Source organism: Mixophyes fleayi, chromosome 6 (assembly GCF_038048845.1).
Source record: "Mixophyes fleayi isolate aMixFle1 chromosome 6, aMixFle1.hap1, whole genome shotgun sequence".
In the NCBI taxonomy this organism is placed as follows: Eukaryota; Metazoa; Chordata; class Amphibia; order Anura; family Limnodynastidae; genus Mixophyes; species Mixophyes fleayi.
The window spans coordinates 140,024,843-140,042,689 of record NC_134407.1 but is presented as its reverse complement, the minus strand read 5'-3'; the positions used below and the strand labels follow the sequence as shown (position 1 = coordinate 140,042,689).

At 42.8% G+C, this 17,847-nt stretch overlaps 1 protein-coding gene across 1 annotated transcript; it reads right to left on the bottom strand.

Annotated features, from left to right (window-relative positions):
• Positions 1–930: 930 nt before the first annotated feature.
• On the bottom strand, positions 931–10,731 carry TBC1D20 (TBC1 domain family member 20). The gene is made up of 8 exons (XM_075176532.1): positions 10,564–10,731; positions 8,953–9,138; positions 8,300–8,380; positions 7,555–7,741; positions 6,717–6,818; positions 6,485–6,626; positions 3,163–3,350; positions 931–2,268 (listed from the first exon to the last, which is right to left on the bottom strand). Exons 1-8 carry the CDS (start codon positions 10,592–10,594, stop codon positions 2,013–2,015), a joined length of 1,173 nt encoding a protein of 390 aa, XP_075032633.1. The 5' UTR covers positions 10,595–10,731; the 3' UTR covers positions 931–2,012.
• Positions 10,732–17,847: the final 7,116 nt, after the last annotated feature.

Sequence of the window (17,847 nt, the reverse complement as noted above, 5' to 3'; positions counted from 1 at the left end):
TAAAGACTACCTTACCTGCATCCTATCTGTAATATATCCCAGCATGTATGGCTTCCCATGATATATCTGTAATCCCCAGTTATATTTGTAGAAGTAGGCAGTTGGAGGCAGGTTCCACAACGAGAAGGAAAGGGCAGCTAACCAACAATAAATAGCGGGTAACTATTTGATAGAAACGATAAACAATCAAAACAGATGTTTATATTTTTTTGTTTAAATAGCACATTAAGTACCTTTTAAGCATGCTACATTTTTCTTAGCTGTCCTTTTACAAATCTTATCCTTTTCAAAATCTCTCTGGAGGCTGAAAACTATGGCTGCCAGATATCAGCTCACTGCTTTCATCATGTCATGTGATGGCAGAAGGGGGGGTGGGGGAGTGGTGTAGTATCTACAGAGCAGACAAAGCTGAATGTGCATTGTAAAGCCTCTCTGCTCACTACATCATGTGCCATGTGGCTGTAGCTGCCATGATAGTCCAGGGCACTGTGCAGAATTATAAACCATTTATAGCAGCCGGAAGAAACAAACCAAGGTAAAATGGCAAATACCAGCATTCTTCTTACAGCCTGCCACAGTAATTTATGTTAAACAAAAACATTTTTCATGGAATCGTGGCTTTAAATGAATAGAATGCTTTGGTACCCATCTCCTCTTTCTTATTTGCATGAAATGGCAATGCCATTATGGAGATGTGGCAAAGGTGACAGAGGACATTGCATTCAATCAGACATTAGTTTTGTATGTCTAGTGCAAGTTGAAAAATGAAAGTTAATATCCGTTTGGTTACTATGCATTTAGGAGCAAATTTGGATTAAAACAATGTTAGTGATTGAGCCTCAGAAACTTTTATTAAAATATATGTTTCTGAAACAAATTGGTAGCCTGACACAGTAAAATGTATTCTTGGTGACAAATCCAGTTCAAAGGTTATTCATGCTAGTTATATTATTAACTTTTATTTGTATAGTGCAAACATATTACGCTTCACAGATTAAACAATGTTTAACCATTCACATCTGTCCCTGCCCCATTGGAGCTCACAGGTTAAATTATCTAGCACACAGAGTAGGGTCAATTTCATTCTATAAGCCAATTAACCTACCAGTATATGAGTGTGGGAGAAAAATGGAACACCTGAGGGAAACTCCCACAAACACGGGGAAGACATACAAACTCCTCACATATAGCTGGAATGGAACCCATGGACCCAGCGTTGTGAAGCAACAATCACTGTGCGACCTAGATTATATCCATTTGTATGGCATTTACAACAAAAATATAGATATTTTTTTTACTCTACGTCATCCCTGAGGATGTGTCCCTTTATACTCTTACTGTCTGCAACTATGAATTTATGTGCTGGTCTTCTTTGCAGAATCCTAATCTATAATGATAAACTGTGTCTGCATGCACATTTTCCTTCCCTCTTCTCTTGCATGTGCAAGTGTGTGCATAGTTTAGTCCAGACCATCAGCCATCTAATCGCTTGCATTGATTCCCATAATCACAGACTATGTACACTGCAGTGTATCAGGGAAGTTGACAGGAGCTGGTTATCCAATAAGAATGCATTGCTCCAAATACTTTACCCAAGAACAAACATATGTTGTGTATGATACAGAGAGCCAGTTCAGGCCTGTGCAATAATCACACCTCATGAAGTGGTGTTAAATATTTATCATAAAGTGAATCAATAATATGTACAGATATACACAGGTTAATGTGCCAAGAGCTATAATCTACACAGGGAACTCCCAAGTACATCACTGGAAGCGTGGAACAGTTTCCGAACTACACAGGGTCTTCATATGTGAACAGTTTAACAAGCACTCGCGTGTCCCGGTTCCAGTATATAGTGGCAAGTGATGAAACAAAGTCATGTGTTGTGAAGGAGTAAGCAGCATGAACATGGGGTTTTGAAGAGGACAAAGGCACAGGTATGGTATGTGTTCTCCACTCCTATGAGATGACTGGAGGATCCTGCTTCCACATTTGCCCCTCAAAATCTGTTATGGAAAAATTTGCAGTTCAAATTTGGGTGCCCACTCCAGGGCACTCTTCACTACAGCCAATGCTGCAGCACCCAACGCCACCGTTAATCCCATGACTGCCAGTTTTACCAGTCTATTAGTACGTGGCTTGGTAAGGACGGACTTGTTTCCGTGTTCTGGACGGATGGAGTCTCTGAAACGCCGACGGAGAACAGTGTCTGGATGTTGCTGTGTGGACGCCAGTTCAAAGTCTTTAAATGTTGACACTGCAGTCCTGGTAGGAGACGGATATGCGAGTTTAATGGTTGTCACACATTGAACACATCACATAACATATGAATTTGTATTATCTACACAATTAAAATTAACAATTTGCAAGGTTTGTCCATTTTGACACAACTTTTTACCCTGTCTAGTTATAGGGACCCCCTAAGTAGCACTATGATGCCCTCAATCCCCTGGTCTCTAAATGTTACCTCACTGAAGACATTGGACCTTGACAGCAAGGAGGGGAGAGAGCACCTAAAAGGACAGCGGTGTGCAGTCAATGAAGCACCTGATTGGACATGAGCCAATCAGAAGCCACATAAACTTTCATCTGATGAATCTCCCACTAAGTGTCACTCTCCATTCTCAGTTGTCAAATCCTGCAGTCTGAAGTCAATAATATGGTAACAGTAGTAGTCCCAGGGAAGAAACTGTCAGAACTGCTAAAAGTCCAATATTGCACATAGCATTGTTTTAACACTACTGTTGGCTGCTCCCAATACAATACCTTGAAAAAGTATAAAATTTGCATAAGTGCAATACATTACCTCAAAGATCAGAGAATGTGTTTATTAACTCCACCTCTGTAAGATCACCTGCTGTCCATTAACTTCTAAATATAAATACCCCTCTCTCATGGTAGAGACTTTACAGCTGCCAGATGTGTTCTAACTGAAGGAGGGATGGGTGGTGTGGATAACCAATAATATTTCAATTGAATGTGTAATTTACAAATAAAAGATAGATATTCCTGGCTGTGAGATTCTTAACTGTGAAAAACAGTATAAGGGCCGAATACATTTTCAAAGCACTGTATATTCTATTTCAATCACTTTCTTCCCTAGAAGACTCAGCTTCCTGCTGCAGTAACATTTGTTCTATAACTCTTGTCTGTACTCACCTGTCCATCTGGTACTGCTGTGTGGCTTCCCTGGAAAGCTCAGAAGGGGGAAACTGAACAAACAGATCCCCGGCTTTGCTGATGAGGGTCTCATAGGGCAGATCTTGTGGAATTTTTGACAGCAGATGATGTACGGATGCCATATCACACTCACACTCCAGCACCTCTTCCTCTCTGTGCAGAACAATCTACACAAAATACAGAAAGCATACTGGGACTTGTAGTATCAACTGCTGGAGAGCCACAGGTTGCCAACCTCTCTTTGTATAACAAATGTTCATGAGTAAGCTTATGACTAACAGAATAAGAACTGATGAGAAAGCAACACTGCTGTGAGATGCTATTACCTGGGATCTGTAAACTAACTATATTTCTGAACTTTTTAAACAGCCAACATCAGTAAATACATTTCTTCATCTGGACTCAAAAGTTCTGAAGGCTTAGTTTATTTTGTCGACTGGTGGACTATGAATTGTCTTTAGAAGTAAAAGCAGACACCCAAGAAATAACAAGTACGTACATTTCTCGTGTAATACACTGGGAAGCACAAGACGAGGAGTTAAAACTCTGACTCCAAGAAGGTTGACAATAGAATAAAATTTGTATAGGTACATTTGACACCACAACCTTCCTGCATCAGTGTGACAGGAGCCTCACATTACTACTCTGTACTGTTGGGGACCGTGATGCTTTTTATTAGTCTTTGTCTTCTTTATTACGTTTAGACCTCTTCCTTAGCCGCATGTGACTGTTCCTGTCACATGCGGCTGTCCTCACTAACAATCACACAAGTGGACCGCCTCCAACAAGATGAGCTCACTTATCTCATGCTGCTGTGATCATTCCAATGATCTGATAAACAGGGTGCACTATACAGTAATCAGACACAAAGTCCACCTGCAGGCCATAAACCAAAGAATTTAGTTTGTCCTTAGAAGGTGTACCTCGTTCCAGACTGTCATTTTATTGCTCTTTATTCTTTCTTGTTTCCCCTTATTCACAGGCTAACTCTGTGCATATTAGTTACTGCCACAGGCTTTAACTACTATATTTGTGGTTCTCATGGTTGTGCACATTTCCATCATGTAGACAATGTTCCAACTGTAGAGCACCTCTACACTTTCCTAGTGAGAAACACGAGTAACCCCAGCTCTCCTTCACTGTGCCCCCACCCCCTAACACTCCATCACACTTGTGGCACTGACTAGCTTTCACCACAGCAGAAGAATTCAGAAAAACTAACAAGCCGCTCCGTGCAGCTTCCATGCACACCAACACTGCTACGCTGCTGTTCATCCTGCTGATCCTAGTCCCAGCATGGTGTTGGGTGGCCTGTCCTCTATTTCCAGGCTGTCCCAAGAACATCACCATCCAGGTCCCTGATGCAGTACTGTTTGAGGACTCTATGGACAAATGCATGGAACTGTTCTGCAAGTACATCTTTTCAACCTCTGGGCCCCTTTTTCACCATAGCAAGGCATTAGCTGGAGTGGTGTCTCTCCATTACCTGCCTCTCAGAGTTGGCTGAGCTAGCTGCATAAATTCTGGAGGAAAATCTCTACTTTATGCGAAGTGGCACAGGAGGTTGCTTGCACACTCACACATGACACTTTTTCTGAACTCTCCGAAGTGTAATCTTGAGACCAAATTGTCAGCCAAAGTGCTTCCTAACAAAAAAAATCTCTTTTTGTAGCAACTCCTCTTTGGGCTTGAGCTCAATAAAATAATCAACCAGGCAACGGGGCGAAAAATTACCCAAAATTAAGACAAGAAACAATATCCAGATCCATTGATAGGCTGCATTGCTCTCCTTTTACAATTAGTTTAATAGTCAGGAGAGGTAGCATATAAGCCTCCCACCTCTGTAAAGACTGTGGTGAAATCTTTGCCCAAACCAGCTTTGTCAGACTAAATGGATAAACCTCCAAGCTAGGACTGACACTCCCTCCTCCGCATGACTTCTTTCCCCCTTCAACCTCAGTCGCACCCCAGGGAAGCAGACCACAACTGTTTACAGAGATATAGCTGGGAAGTTCCAGCATCACCCAAGACCAGGGGGTGATCTGCAGCATTAAATCTGTCTCTCTGTCCCCAGACAGATTTAATGAGACAGCCCCTGCTGGAGCTATGGATGCACTAGTGTCCCAAAGTTTCAAGAGATATTACTCAAACCACTTCTGGTCACCCACTCTCGAGTCCCCTATGATCTTCTTACTGCGATGTGACCAAAACTAGTATAAAATCTCTTCCAGCTGTCTAACCATCTTCTGCCCAGCACAGCTGCACACACCCCATTCTACTGTGAAGCCTGTAGCTGAGAAATAAATTGGCCCAGTTCTCAAACAGCCTCAAAGATTTATTCATACACCACCTTTTCCTCCACCTATTAACAACTCCCACTATCTTTCTGCTGAAGCACAGGTAGTATTTTAGAAAACACTACATTGGAGGTAGTCTATTTCCCTGAAATAATGTTTGAAGACTGTCCATCTACCTCTAACTGGGTATCAATATCTACCACATAGACCGCTGGGTACTCCGGAGTCCCTCCCCTCCAGCAACATATTTACCTGATCCAACCCAACCAATACCTTCTCTTCACAATATGCTGAATCCGAGCACACACAGGTTTGGAGACAGACCACCTTTGTATATCCTACCAACAAATAATTCCCTACCACAAACACTTGCCTGGCTTTCACTATACTCTTGTACCTCTAACTTTACTGATACAGTCATTCCTCTCCTTGCTAGAGAAAGTATTTTGCTGCAGCAATGCTACTCCCAATATCCCCAATAGAAGCAAATGTGTGTGTGTCAGATCAGGAATAGATTTCCTGAGCATACAGATAGCTTCCTCAAAGATACATATCATACCACTTAAAAGTCCACTTATGTACACAAAGTTTAGGAAGGGATTATTTCACTGGGAATTAGGCATTGAGCATGAAAATAACATTATGGGGGAAATCAATTCAGCGCAAGTCACCTTGTATGTCATTTATATGAGCCGAATGCTGGGGGAGCTATTCAATTCCAGGACACGCATAGCTCCTGCAAATAGGGCTCCATTAGGCTCATTTTAGCTTGCACCTCATTCCAGTTGTAGTGAGCATCATGGGTCCTGGAACTGAACAGTTCACCCTGTATAAATGACAGCAAGGCAACTCAAGCAGGCTGTAGATCCCATTTTGTGCTGCAGGACATCCTCATCTAAAATGTTATTCTCTGATAAAAACCAAAGTCATGATCAAGACTGGGCTTCAAGTACAATATTCAGTCATAGCAAAGACATTGAAATCAGCAGATTACACATCCTTACCACAGCTGCAAAGTAGATGGGCATCAGCGGGTGACAGGCCAAGAAGAAGTCATACAACCTCACCACATGTCTGAAATCTGACAGGACATGCCCAAACCAGGTGATGAGCCAGCTGAGGGCAAATATAGTGCCAACCTCCGCCCTGCCGGGAACACAAGACATGGAGAATCACCACTGTACTATGAATGTAGGTATTCAGGAATATCACTGCTCACAAGCTGGCTGTACTCACTGTTGCATGAAGTCGTGCAATGCTGGGTTCACAAGCTCTATAATGGGCATCAGGTAGTTGAGGATGTGTTTAGTGTTATCCATGCTGGGATCCATGAAATCCCTGTCAGGAAACAGATGTTTATGTGACACAGACAAGGATAAATTACAAGAGGGGGAGCTACAGTATTGGTGGTGGGTGCTATAATGTATATATACATGTTTTTGCCTTTGAGGGTGTAGGATTGTCTTGGAGGGATGCTAACAAAAATACTGGGAGTGGTTATTGAATTCATAGGAAAGATTTCTAAGAAAATGTATATCCTTCATATATTACACTTTTCATTAATTTAATTAGAACACATTGGCCCCAAAATGCTTAATATAAAATAACCAGTCTTTCCTACATAAATTATATTACTCTATAAAAGAAAGAACTGTCTAATATATGTTGGAACTGGAGAAGAACTTCTAATTTAATACTTTATCCCAATGCTACAGGAATTAAGGCCAAACATTATTTGTGAACTACTAAAATATAGCTAAATCACATAAAATGTAAATAGATATGTGAGGGTATTGCATGTACAACTGAATCGGACAAAGTTAATTTATGGTGACTGGTTCAACTTAAACATTAAAAGATGAAAACGTGGTTAATGTATATCAGGTTTGGGTAACCTGTGGCTCTCCAAGTGCTAAGAAATTACAATTATCTGGTATTGGTACTTCCACAGCAGCTGAAGAACCAAAGGCTGAGTATATAGAGAATGAATGTATAGAGTAAAAACGTGAGAGAGGACTGAAAGGTGTGTGAAGGTGTCAATCACCGAGGTGCGGGAGGGCTCAAACAGACCCACCTTAGGTGATGTGTGGACAGTTTATCCACCAGGAGAGTAGCTAGTGGCCCTCCCACCACCAGCAGGAAAGTGACTACAATATCATGATATCCCTGGTAATAGTGCAACTGCGAGTTTCGTGCCAACACCTGCAGGATGATGTCAATCAGCTGCTCCTGCAAATCTTCCCGCTCCGTTAAGGGCATCCCTGAGAGGCAAAACCGGACAGCACACCTCCGTGTTTGAGAGAAGACAGAGAAATAAGAACCTCACCCCAACTCCTGAAAGCCAAGACACCCCCACCAAACTACCAAGGTGCACAGCGGGGATGGGGTAGCATTTTAACATCACAATGAATGGAGATTTTCAGTTTTCTTAACATAATTTTTCTTTTACCTAAACCCAACCTCCACCCTTTCCATACCTCAACTGGTATACTGGGGTTTCCGCTCTCAGAATCACCACTGTTCACTTTGTACCTTTTCAGGTCAATGAGACAGGAATAATTTTAAATGCAGCTTGGCTAAAGCAGCCACCTGACTAGATATGGTCCTCAGTGAGGGACCTCAGTACACTCAGTTGTGGGCTGGAGGATGGGGTCCAGGTAAATCTTAATGAAGACTGGAATCTCTAATTTAATGGTAAGCTAGCTGACAGAGCATACCAAAATATGTAGTTTACAAACAGATGAAGAGCAGGTGGGAGCCCATTCCTGATGTACAGCACAGTAATTCTTATTTCCCCATTAATCACTACCACATCTCACCTGGAGGGAAGCGTCGAAGTGAGCGTCTCACGTCCAATAGAACCTGTTCATAATCTTTATTGTTCACACGCAGCTCAGGCCCTGCAGAGACCATGTGATCAGATCAGAACTATGCAATAAATAATCACTCTTAAACCTTCCCCTAGATCATCTTATAAACAGTGTCTGAATATTACGTGACTTACATACATCTGATGAAACCGCCAGTGATCCAAAAGTGGGCGGTAAAACGCGTGAGCCAACACCGACAGTCTCTTTTGAGTGTTTTAATCTATTTCAAACCCAGGGTTTGACAGTTATTGATGGGACTTGAAAAGCACCTACAAATACTGAAGATTCTCTGGATCATTTACTTTGGAGCTCTCTGCTCAACTAAAGGAATCTATGGAAGGATAAGTACTTCTTTGCTCATAATTGGACTAAGTGACCATTTTTGCTGTGATTTGATTCCCAAAAATAAGATTATTCCTTCCACAGCTGTAATTCCTTTAATTATTGTTTCTGGAGAGTCTCTAGATCTGCATTTCAGTTGATGGTTTAAATACCATTTCTCATCTGACATGGTTGTGAATCATTCGTTTTATTGGTGCGACTCACTTATTTGTTTATATGTGCCATACCTATGCTGTCTCTCTACAGTTATATCATCATACCTGGGGGAGGGGGCAGTTCCTCTGTGCTGACATTCAAGAGTCTGGGCCAGACTTGACATCGGATCTCATCAGTAAGTAGCCCGCCCTCACTGATTGCCATGCGCCGCAGTGTGGCTACATCTGGAGGGTCCTTGCCTAGTGCTTTCTGGATGTCACTAAGCTTTCTGCGCCTCCGGAATTCACTGCCTGTAGGACAATATGTTGTACTATTACAATTAATATTTTTTATATAACGCGAGCATTTTTCACAGGACTGTACAATTGGGAACAAACAATAATTAAACAAGACTAGGTATTAACAAATAGACAAAAGCAGTCTTGCTCTCAAGCTTACAATCTATAGGAAAACAGTTTCATACATGAGGTTAAGTGCCACATTGTGTTTTTGTCCAGTCAGATTGCAATGCGAAAAAGCATTTAGTGGGACTGTATAATTCAGTCACAAAGTTGGTTTTGAGGTCTGAAGGTTGTTTGAGTATATGAAGAGAATAAATTTGTTTTGAGTGAACTGTGTAGAGGTAACAGGTGAGCCCAAAGAGATTAAGGTGGTTTGGGATTTTGCTAAGCTTCCCTGAAGAGTTGTGCGATAGACAGATATCCCACCCTCATGTGATCCCATTGCTAGCCAAGCAAGTCACTGTGAGTCTGTTTGCTACTTATGAATATTAATAGAATAGCACAGTGAAGACTGGGATTTTTAATTGTGTCTCGCTCAGTACAATCACTTTTTTGGCCTGACTTTTTTTTTTTTTCTAGCTCCCAGTAAGGAGTTGAGAGAACCGGTCATTTAAAGATATAAGTTATATGTATATGCAATTCGACTTTGAATTATCACTACTTAATAATGCATAAAGCTCAGCTCTGAGTGTTTGGTATATTTTTTTATTTACTATTGTTTTTTTATACACATATTATATAAGCAACAGACTTTCGGTATTTATCTACTCACCATGATCCTTTTTATTTGCTCCTACTCCCTACAATGTACCACCCTCTGTTATCATTATCCTCATCATCTGCCATCTCACTCCTCAAATCATAATACTCCTTTATCCACCTTATGTAATCCTGTACCACACTCGCCACCATATGGCGCCATCAACTAGTATAGCACCCTTGTCTAGTACCCCACTTCCCAACATATGACACAAATCCTACACCCTCTATATGGAGCCCTGGTCTACCACTCCACTGCCCACCATACGACTGTCATCAACACCCATCACCCACCTCCAAACCATATAGTGCTCCCTGTCTAGTAGCCTACTCAACCACCATATGACAACCAGCAGTACTCCCACAATGTCACCCACCAGTACCCCACTCCCCATCATATGGCACCTTCATCTATTACCTCCCCTCTGAACCATATGGAGCCCTCGTCTATTACACACCCCCCCCCCCCCCCGAAACATATGGAGCTCTTGTCTAGTACCTCCACTCCCACCATATGACGTCCACCAGTATCCTACACTCCACCATGCCATACTCCATTACTGTAATCCTCACCACGGGACACCCTTGTCCATTTCCCCCTACATAGCTTATATTACACTTGAGGACTATCTGTATCTCCGCTGCCCAATGTCCGAGAAAGGGATTTGCGATTACCATGTCTGCCCGGCTCCGCCCTCACGGACATTCTCGCTGACAGAATGGTTACCGATCCCGTTACCGGCAACAGACCATAGACATACTTCCGTACACCCGTCTCATGACGTCATCACATTGGAAACCTGCGCGCAAGAGTGACATTGCATTACCGGAAAAGGCGTGGTCATCTGTCACACCGCCCCCCTGAGCAGTCTAGCTCCGCCCAGTATAATGTTACTTAGGTGAGATGTGTTGCTGCTGGTTATTATTTCAGTGATTGAAACTGTAACAGGCAGTGGGATCAGCTCTCTCCTCAGCAGTCGTGGCTCTCCAGTTGTGGTACTACAAGTCCCAGCAAGCACTACCAGCCTCTGGCAATAGCACCTATGGAGAACCATAAGCCTTCTAAAGCTTGTTTAGTCACTGAGATTCTTTATTACTACAATAACTGCCCAAAATGACATCTCTCAACAGCACACACATGCTAAGTCAATAGCAGATTGAAGTGTGCTAAGTGATTAGTAAACTAGGAACTGGTTTTGTGGTAACATTAGAAATGGTTTAGAATTATTACAAAATATGCTTTTTCTGTGGAAGGTACTAGAAGTGCCTTTCCAGCTGGTAAAAAACATAAATTCATATGGGTTTTTAACAAAAAAAGTAGGTAATGCAAGTACTACTTTACCCGTGTCCTTTTTCGTCATCTGTTTTGCTGAAAACCCTCTGTGCACGTTCCATGTATTTCTTCTTGGTTATAAATGATAACTAACTAAGCACATGGTTTTAAAACTGCCATTTGTAATTTAGAATGCATCCAAATCCCACTTGACAGTTCTTGTACCTGCCTGATTTATAATTATCAGACCAAGGGGGCATCAGCACTCTCATTATTACATATGTCACTTTAGAGTGTCTGAAGCTTTTTATTTTTATTGCTCACAGTGCACCTAGAAATGTGCTGCCAAAGTGCAACTGATAGGTGCTAAAAGCACCCCTTTAAATTTAGATACTAGATCTGGTTTACATTGCCTGATAACATACTGATTAATCAGATACTTTTGTGGGTGAGAAATGCTGTCCATCCACAAAACTAAATGATTATTATTTGTAATGTCATGGACAGCTCTGGCCAGTGGGGTACTAGCATACATAAAAAGTAGGACCCTGCTCGTGAGAACTTACAGTCTAGTAGAAATAGGGGTACAGTTGATCCGAGTGTGGCCCAGGATGGAGTTTAGGACAGCTTAGTATCTGTGCGAAGTGGTGGGAGGAGTGAGTAAGGTTGGTAGGCTTTATAGAATTGGTCGGGTTCAAGAGAGTGTTTAAAGCTGTGGAGGATAGGAGAGAGTCTGACAAGGCATGGCATGGGAGAAGTCTTGGAGACAGGAGTGAGAGGTAATTATGAGAGAAAAGCAGAGGCGTAGGTCAGGCAGATCAGAGACAGATGGAAAGCAAATACGTGACTGGTACTACAGGCTGCAGTATTGCAGCCAATCATCATCATTTATTTCTATAGCGCCAACATATTCCGTAGCGTTTTACAATTGGGGACAAACATAGTAAACTAATAAACAAACTGGGTAAAACAGACAAAGAGGTGAGAAGGCCCTGCTCGCAAGCTTACAATCTAATGGACAATGGGAGTTTGACACATGAGGTTAAGTCTACATTTGCAGTCGGCCCAGCCAGACTGCAAAGGTAAAAGTGACTCATAAGCTAAATGATCCTGTCACACAACAATGTTGGTCAAGGGGTAGTTGTATAACAGGTGGTAATAGGGTAGTGTAGTGAGGTTAAGAGGGTGGTTGAGGAATATTATAAGTTTGTCTGAAGAGGTGGGTTTTCAGAGAACGCTTGAAAGCTTGTAGACTAGAGGAAAGTCTTATTGTGCAAGGGAGAGAATTCCATAGAGTGGGTGCAGCCCGGAAAAAGTCCTGTAACCGGGAATGGGAGGATGTAATGAGTGTGGATGAGAGATGCAGATCTTGTGCAGAACGTAGTTGCCGAGTTGGGAGATATTTTGTGACAAGAGAGGAGATGTATGTTGGTGCAGCTTTGTTGATGGCCTTGTAGGTTAGTAACAGTATTTTATATTGGATTCGGTAGAAAACAGGCAACCAGTGTAGACACATACAGAGTGATTCAACAGAGGAATAACGATTTGCAAGGAAAATCAATTTTGCTGCAGCATGCAAAATAGATTGTAGGGGTTTGAGTCTGTTTTTGGGAAGGCCAGTATGGAGGGAATTGCAATAGTCAATGCAGGAGATGATAAGTGCATGAATTAAGGTTTTTGCAGTGTCTTGTTTGAGATATGTGCGAATTCTGGAAATGTTTTTGAGATGTATGTAACATGATTTAGATATAGAGTCAATGTGGGGAAAAAAGGATAGGTGTGAGTCAAGGATTACACCTAGGCAGCGAGCTTGTGGGCTGGGATTTATTGTCATGTTATCAACAGAGATAGAAATGTCAGGTATGCTCTTGGTGGGTGGGAATATTATTAACTCTGTTTTAGAAAGATTAATTTTGAGTTGGCGAGAGGACATCCAAGATGAAATAGCAGAAAGACAGTCAGTTACACGAGACAACACAGATGTCGAGAGATCAGGAGAGGATAGATAAATTTGGGTATCATCCGCATAGAGATGATACTGAAATCCAAAGGAACTTATTAGATTTCCAAGAGAAGCGGTATAGATAGATAACAGCAGAGGACCTAGCACTGAGCCTTGCGGTACTCCAACTGATAAAGGAAGAGGAGCAGAGGTGGCCCCAGAGAAATTAACAGTGAAAGAGTGATTAGAAAGGTAGGACGAGAACCAGGATAGAACAGTGTCTTGAAGCCCTAGGGATGCAGCGTTTGTATGAGAATAGAGTGGTCAACGGTGTCAAATGCAGCCGAGAGATCCAGTAGAATTAGGAGAGAATAATGGCGTTTTGTTTTAGCAGTGATCAGATCATTGATAACCTTAGTCAACGCACTCTCTGTGGAGTGTTGAGAACGAAAGCCAGACTGAAGAGGATCCAACAGGTTGTTTGCGGAAAGGAAGCGTGTGAGGCGAGTGTAGGCAAGTCTCTCTAGAAGCTTGGAGGGGCACGGGAGCTGAGAGATGGGACGGTAATTTGATAGAGAGTTTGAGTCGGAATCTTGTTTTTTTAGAATAGGAGTAATCACTGCATGCTTGTATAGTGACGGAAAGATGGCAGTAGAGAGCGAGAGATTACAGATTTTAGTTAGAGGTGAGATGAGCACAGGACCCCTCAATGCACGCAATTTTATAGTGTTTTGTCCAAAAACTAATGCAATGCCCAGTAATAACCTAATAGATAGAAACATAGAATTTGACGGCAGATAAGAACCACTTAGCCCCTCTAGTCCGCCCTCATTTAAACTATGGTAACCTCAAACCCTATATGATCCTTAGTTCTTTGTAAGGATATCTTTATTGTCATGCCTGGGGATTTATCTATATACAGACTGGGTAGTGTGTCTGGAGTTGAAATGGTGGCTATGTGCACAACGCAGGCTGGCCTAAACATGTCCTTTCACAACAGGAGAAAAAAAAGTGCAGGTTGTAGTTGCTGAGAATTCAGGAGATCACTAAGTATTAGTGGCACAGGATACTGACGTCAAGAGTAGCAAGATGGTGATCAGATTATCAAAGAAGACCAGACTGGAACACAGTCTGCACTGTCTGAGCACATGGCACTTAGTAGACTACTAGAAACCAGGTTAATGTTTGCATAATTAATGTTGCACTGGCAACAGATTAGGGCTTCAGGAAGTCTTTTTATGGTAACTATCATCCGCTGATTGGAGGCTGTGATCAGCTGAGATGAAGCTGCACTCAGGTTGGCTGAGAGGGATCAGGTGATTGGATCCAAGATGGCGGTGCACAGGCACTTGTTTTGAAGGGAACTCTGAGACTGCTATCCTTTAATTGGAGGCTGTGGTCAGCTGAGCTGGAGCAGCACTCTGATTGGCTGTGTAAGAGCAGGTGAATGAATCCAAATGGCAGCGTCAATGCAATGGTTTTGGAGGGAGTGGAGATAGATTGGACAGCATCCTGCAGAGAGATCTGAGACCAGCATTGCGGACTGCAGGGACAGTTTAGAAAGATAGCAGAGGGGTAAGTAACAGGACCTGAGAGCCTGCTGTGTGACACTTATGTCTATCCCAAGCATGGTTAAATTTGCACTACTGTGTTAGCCTCTAGCACCTCTGAAGGGAGGTTATTCCACTTATCCACTACACCTTCTGTGAAGTACTTTTTCCTCAAATTTTATCTGACCATACTTCCCTCCAGTTTCAGTGCATGTCCTCGTGTTCTAATACTTCTCTTCCTTTGAGGAATGTTTCTCTCCTGTAGCTTTTTTAAAACCCAATATATTTGAAAGCTTCTATCATGTCCCTCCTTTCCTCCAAACTATACATATTAATATCTTTTAGTCTTTCTGGGTAAGTTTAGGGCTGTACACCATGCACTATTTTAGTTGCCGTTCTTTGAACAGTCTCTAACCTATTTACATCCTTATGGAGATATGACCTTCAGAACTGGACACAGTATTCTAGATGAGGCTGTATCAATGACCTATACAGTGGCATTATTACTTATTTCTTTCTGCTACTGAATCCACTCCCTATGCAACCAAGCATCTGACTTGCATTTCTCATTGCTTTGTTACATTGTTTACTTGTTTTTAAGTCACCTGAAATAGTGACTCCTAGATCTCTTTCCTCCTCAGTAGTTTTCATTATAGTGCTGTAAATAATATATGTAGCCTTTGGGTTGTTGAGACCCAAGTGCATGATTTTGTATTTTTTTTGGCATTAAACTGTAGTTGTCACATTCTTGATCATTCCTCTAGTCTACCTAGATCATCAAACATTTCTTTGCATATCTTTGTGTATGCAAAAAAGCATACTTTCACTTTATTACCATTTGCATTGTCACCAATAAAGATTGAAAAGCACTGGTCCAAGAATGGATGCCTGGGGTACTCCACTGGTAAGCTTTCCTTCCTGTTAATGCACTACATTTACTACAACTCTCTGTTTTCTATCCTGCAACCAATATCTTATCCATTAAACCATCTTAGAATCCAATCCCAAACTTTCAAGTTTATTTAACAGTCTGCATTGTGGGTCAGTGTCAAAAGCCTTACTGAAATATAGTTAAGCTATATCTACACCCCCCCCCCCTCCTTGATCAATTATTACTTTAGTCACCCAGTCAAAAAAGTCAATAAACTGCATACTGCTGACTGCCTCTTCATTGCACCATACCTTAATAACCGTTAACTTAACACTCTAAATTCTTATCTACAAATAAAAACACTGACAACTTTATTTTGGCAAACAAAAGGTCACAGTTTTATTGATTACCCATTATAAAGGGTGGTGGCGAGAGCGATCCAATCAGCTAAAGACTAATAGCAAAACCGAATAGTGTATGACCCACAGGCACTAACCACTGGTCCCAGGACCTAGTCCTTTACGATTGGCCGGTGATAAATCTGGCATCATCGTGACTACTCCCCTCTGGGCTCTCAAAGACGTACGTGCACAGTGCAGGTCGAGGGGCCCTCGCACAGAGGTACCAAAAGCCAGGGTGCTTCGAAAGGAGTAGTGACGTGCGGCCAATCAGCGGTAGCACCGTGTGAATTAGCCGCTGATTGCAAAGCTCTTGTCACTCACCGGACTGTGAGTGCTACTTCTCGTGTGTTTAGGAACCGTGGCCGTCCACCATCCTGAGGGTCTGCGCATGTGCAGCCCTTTCAACCCTTCAGTACATGTTCCTTTTAGTTAATTGGCTGATCAGGCAACACTCCCTATTTAAAGCACCTGTGGTCAATACCTCGTTGCCTGATCTTGGAGTCTCATTCCCTATGAGCCTCTGAAGGTGTTCCTGTGTTTCCTCGTGTATTCAGCTCCTGCTGATTCCTGTTGTTCGTTTGTGGTTTCCAAACCACTTCAACTCTCGTGTTTCATCGTGACTGCACTAGCTGATTCCTATCCGCTGCCTCCGTGCTTCTACAGTTTCCAAACCACTTCAACTCTCCTGTGTTTCATCGTGACTGCACCAGCTGATTCCTATCCGCTGCCTCCGTGCTTCTACAGTCTCCAAACCACTTCAACTCTCCCGTGTTTCATCGTGACTGCACCAGCTGATTCCTATCCGCTGCCTCCGTGCTTCTACAGTCTCCAAACCACTTCAACTCTCCCGTGTTTCATCGTGACTGCACCAGCTGATTCCTATCCGCTGCCTCCGTGCTTCTACAGTCTCCAAACCACTTCAACTCTCCCGTGTTTCATCGTGACTGCACCAGCTGATTCCTATCCGCTGCCTCCGTGCTTCTACAGTCTCCAAACCACTTCAACTCTCCCGTGTTTCATCGTGACTGCACCAGCTGATTCCTATCCGCTGCCTCCGTGCTTCTACAGTCTCCAAACCACTTCAACTCTCCCGTGTTTCATCGTGACTGCACCAGCTGATTCCTATCCGCTGCCTCCGTGCTTCTACAGTATACTGCTCACCTCAACTCTCCCGTGTTTCATCGTGACTGCACCAGCTGATTCCTATCCGCTGCCTCCGTGTATCTGCAGTGTCCTGCTCATCGCAACCCTCCAGTACTCATCGTGTCTGCAGCCAGCCGATCCGCTGTCTCCGGGCTTCTACAGCGTTCCTGCTTGTGTCAACTCGCCTGTCTGCATCGGATCAACGCTCCGCTGCTTTCATCTCAGCTAGACCGCCTCAACTCCCCGTGTTCTCCAGGTGTCCAGTTCTATATACTACTGCTTCCTGAGTATTGTGTACATCCTTGCTGGTCTACCTAGCGTGCACTGCACCTACTTGGTTACCGCTTCCACCCTCCTGGGACTTCGCATCCTGCCGGCCTCCAGCCGTTCAGGTATCCCTGCACCTCTCTCTGACAGCCTGCTCTCCTGAACCACGGTATGCATACTTCTCATTGACTGTGCTGGTGTATTGCATATCTAGCTGGACTGAGTTGTTCTCCTCCGGAGTTTCCTATTCACTGAGACTATTGCTATCATTTGACTGTGTTACCGTTTAGCCTGGATAGTTCTCGTGACTTTGTATATTTGTGCAGTGCTGCTCAGTTATTATTATTGTGTGCATATCATCGTGGGATCAAGTTCAGTGTGCCCGTGTATACTCTGCATTGCATTTATCTCCCCGTGCTCCTCCTCACTTATATATTTCAGTGGTACAACTTGCTAGAGGCAGACCACTGTTCCCTGTTTTCTGAGTCACCAGTTTCCAATATCCTTTCACA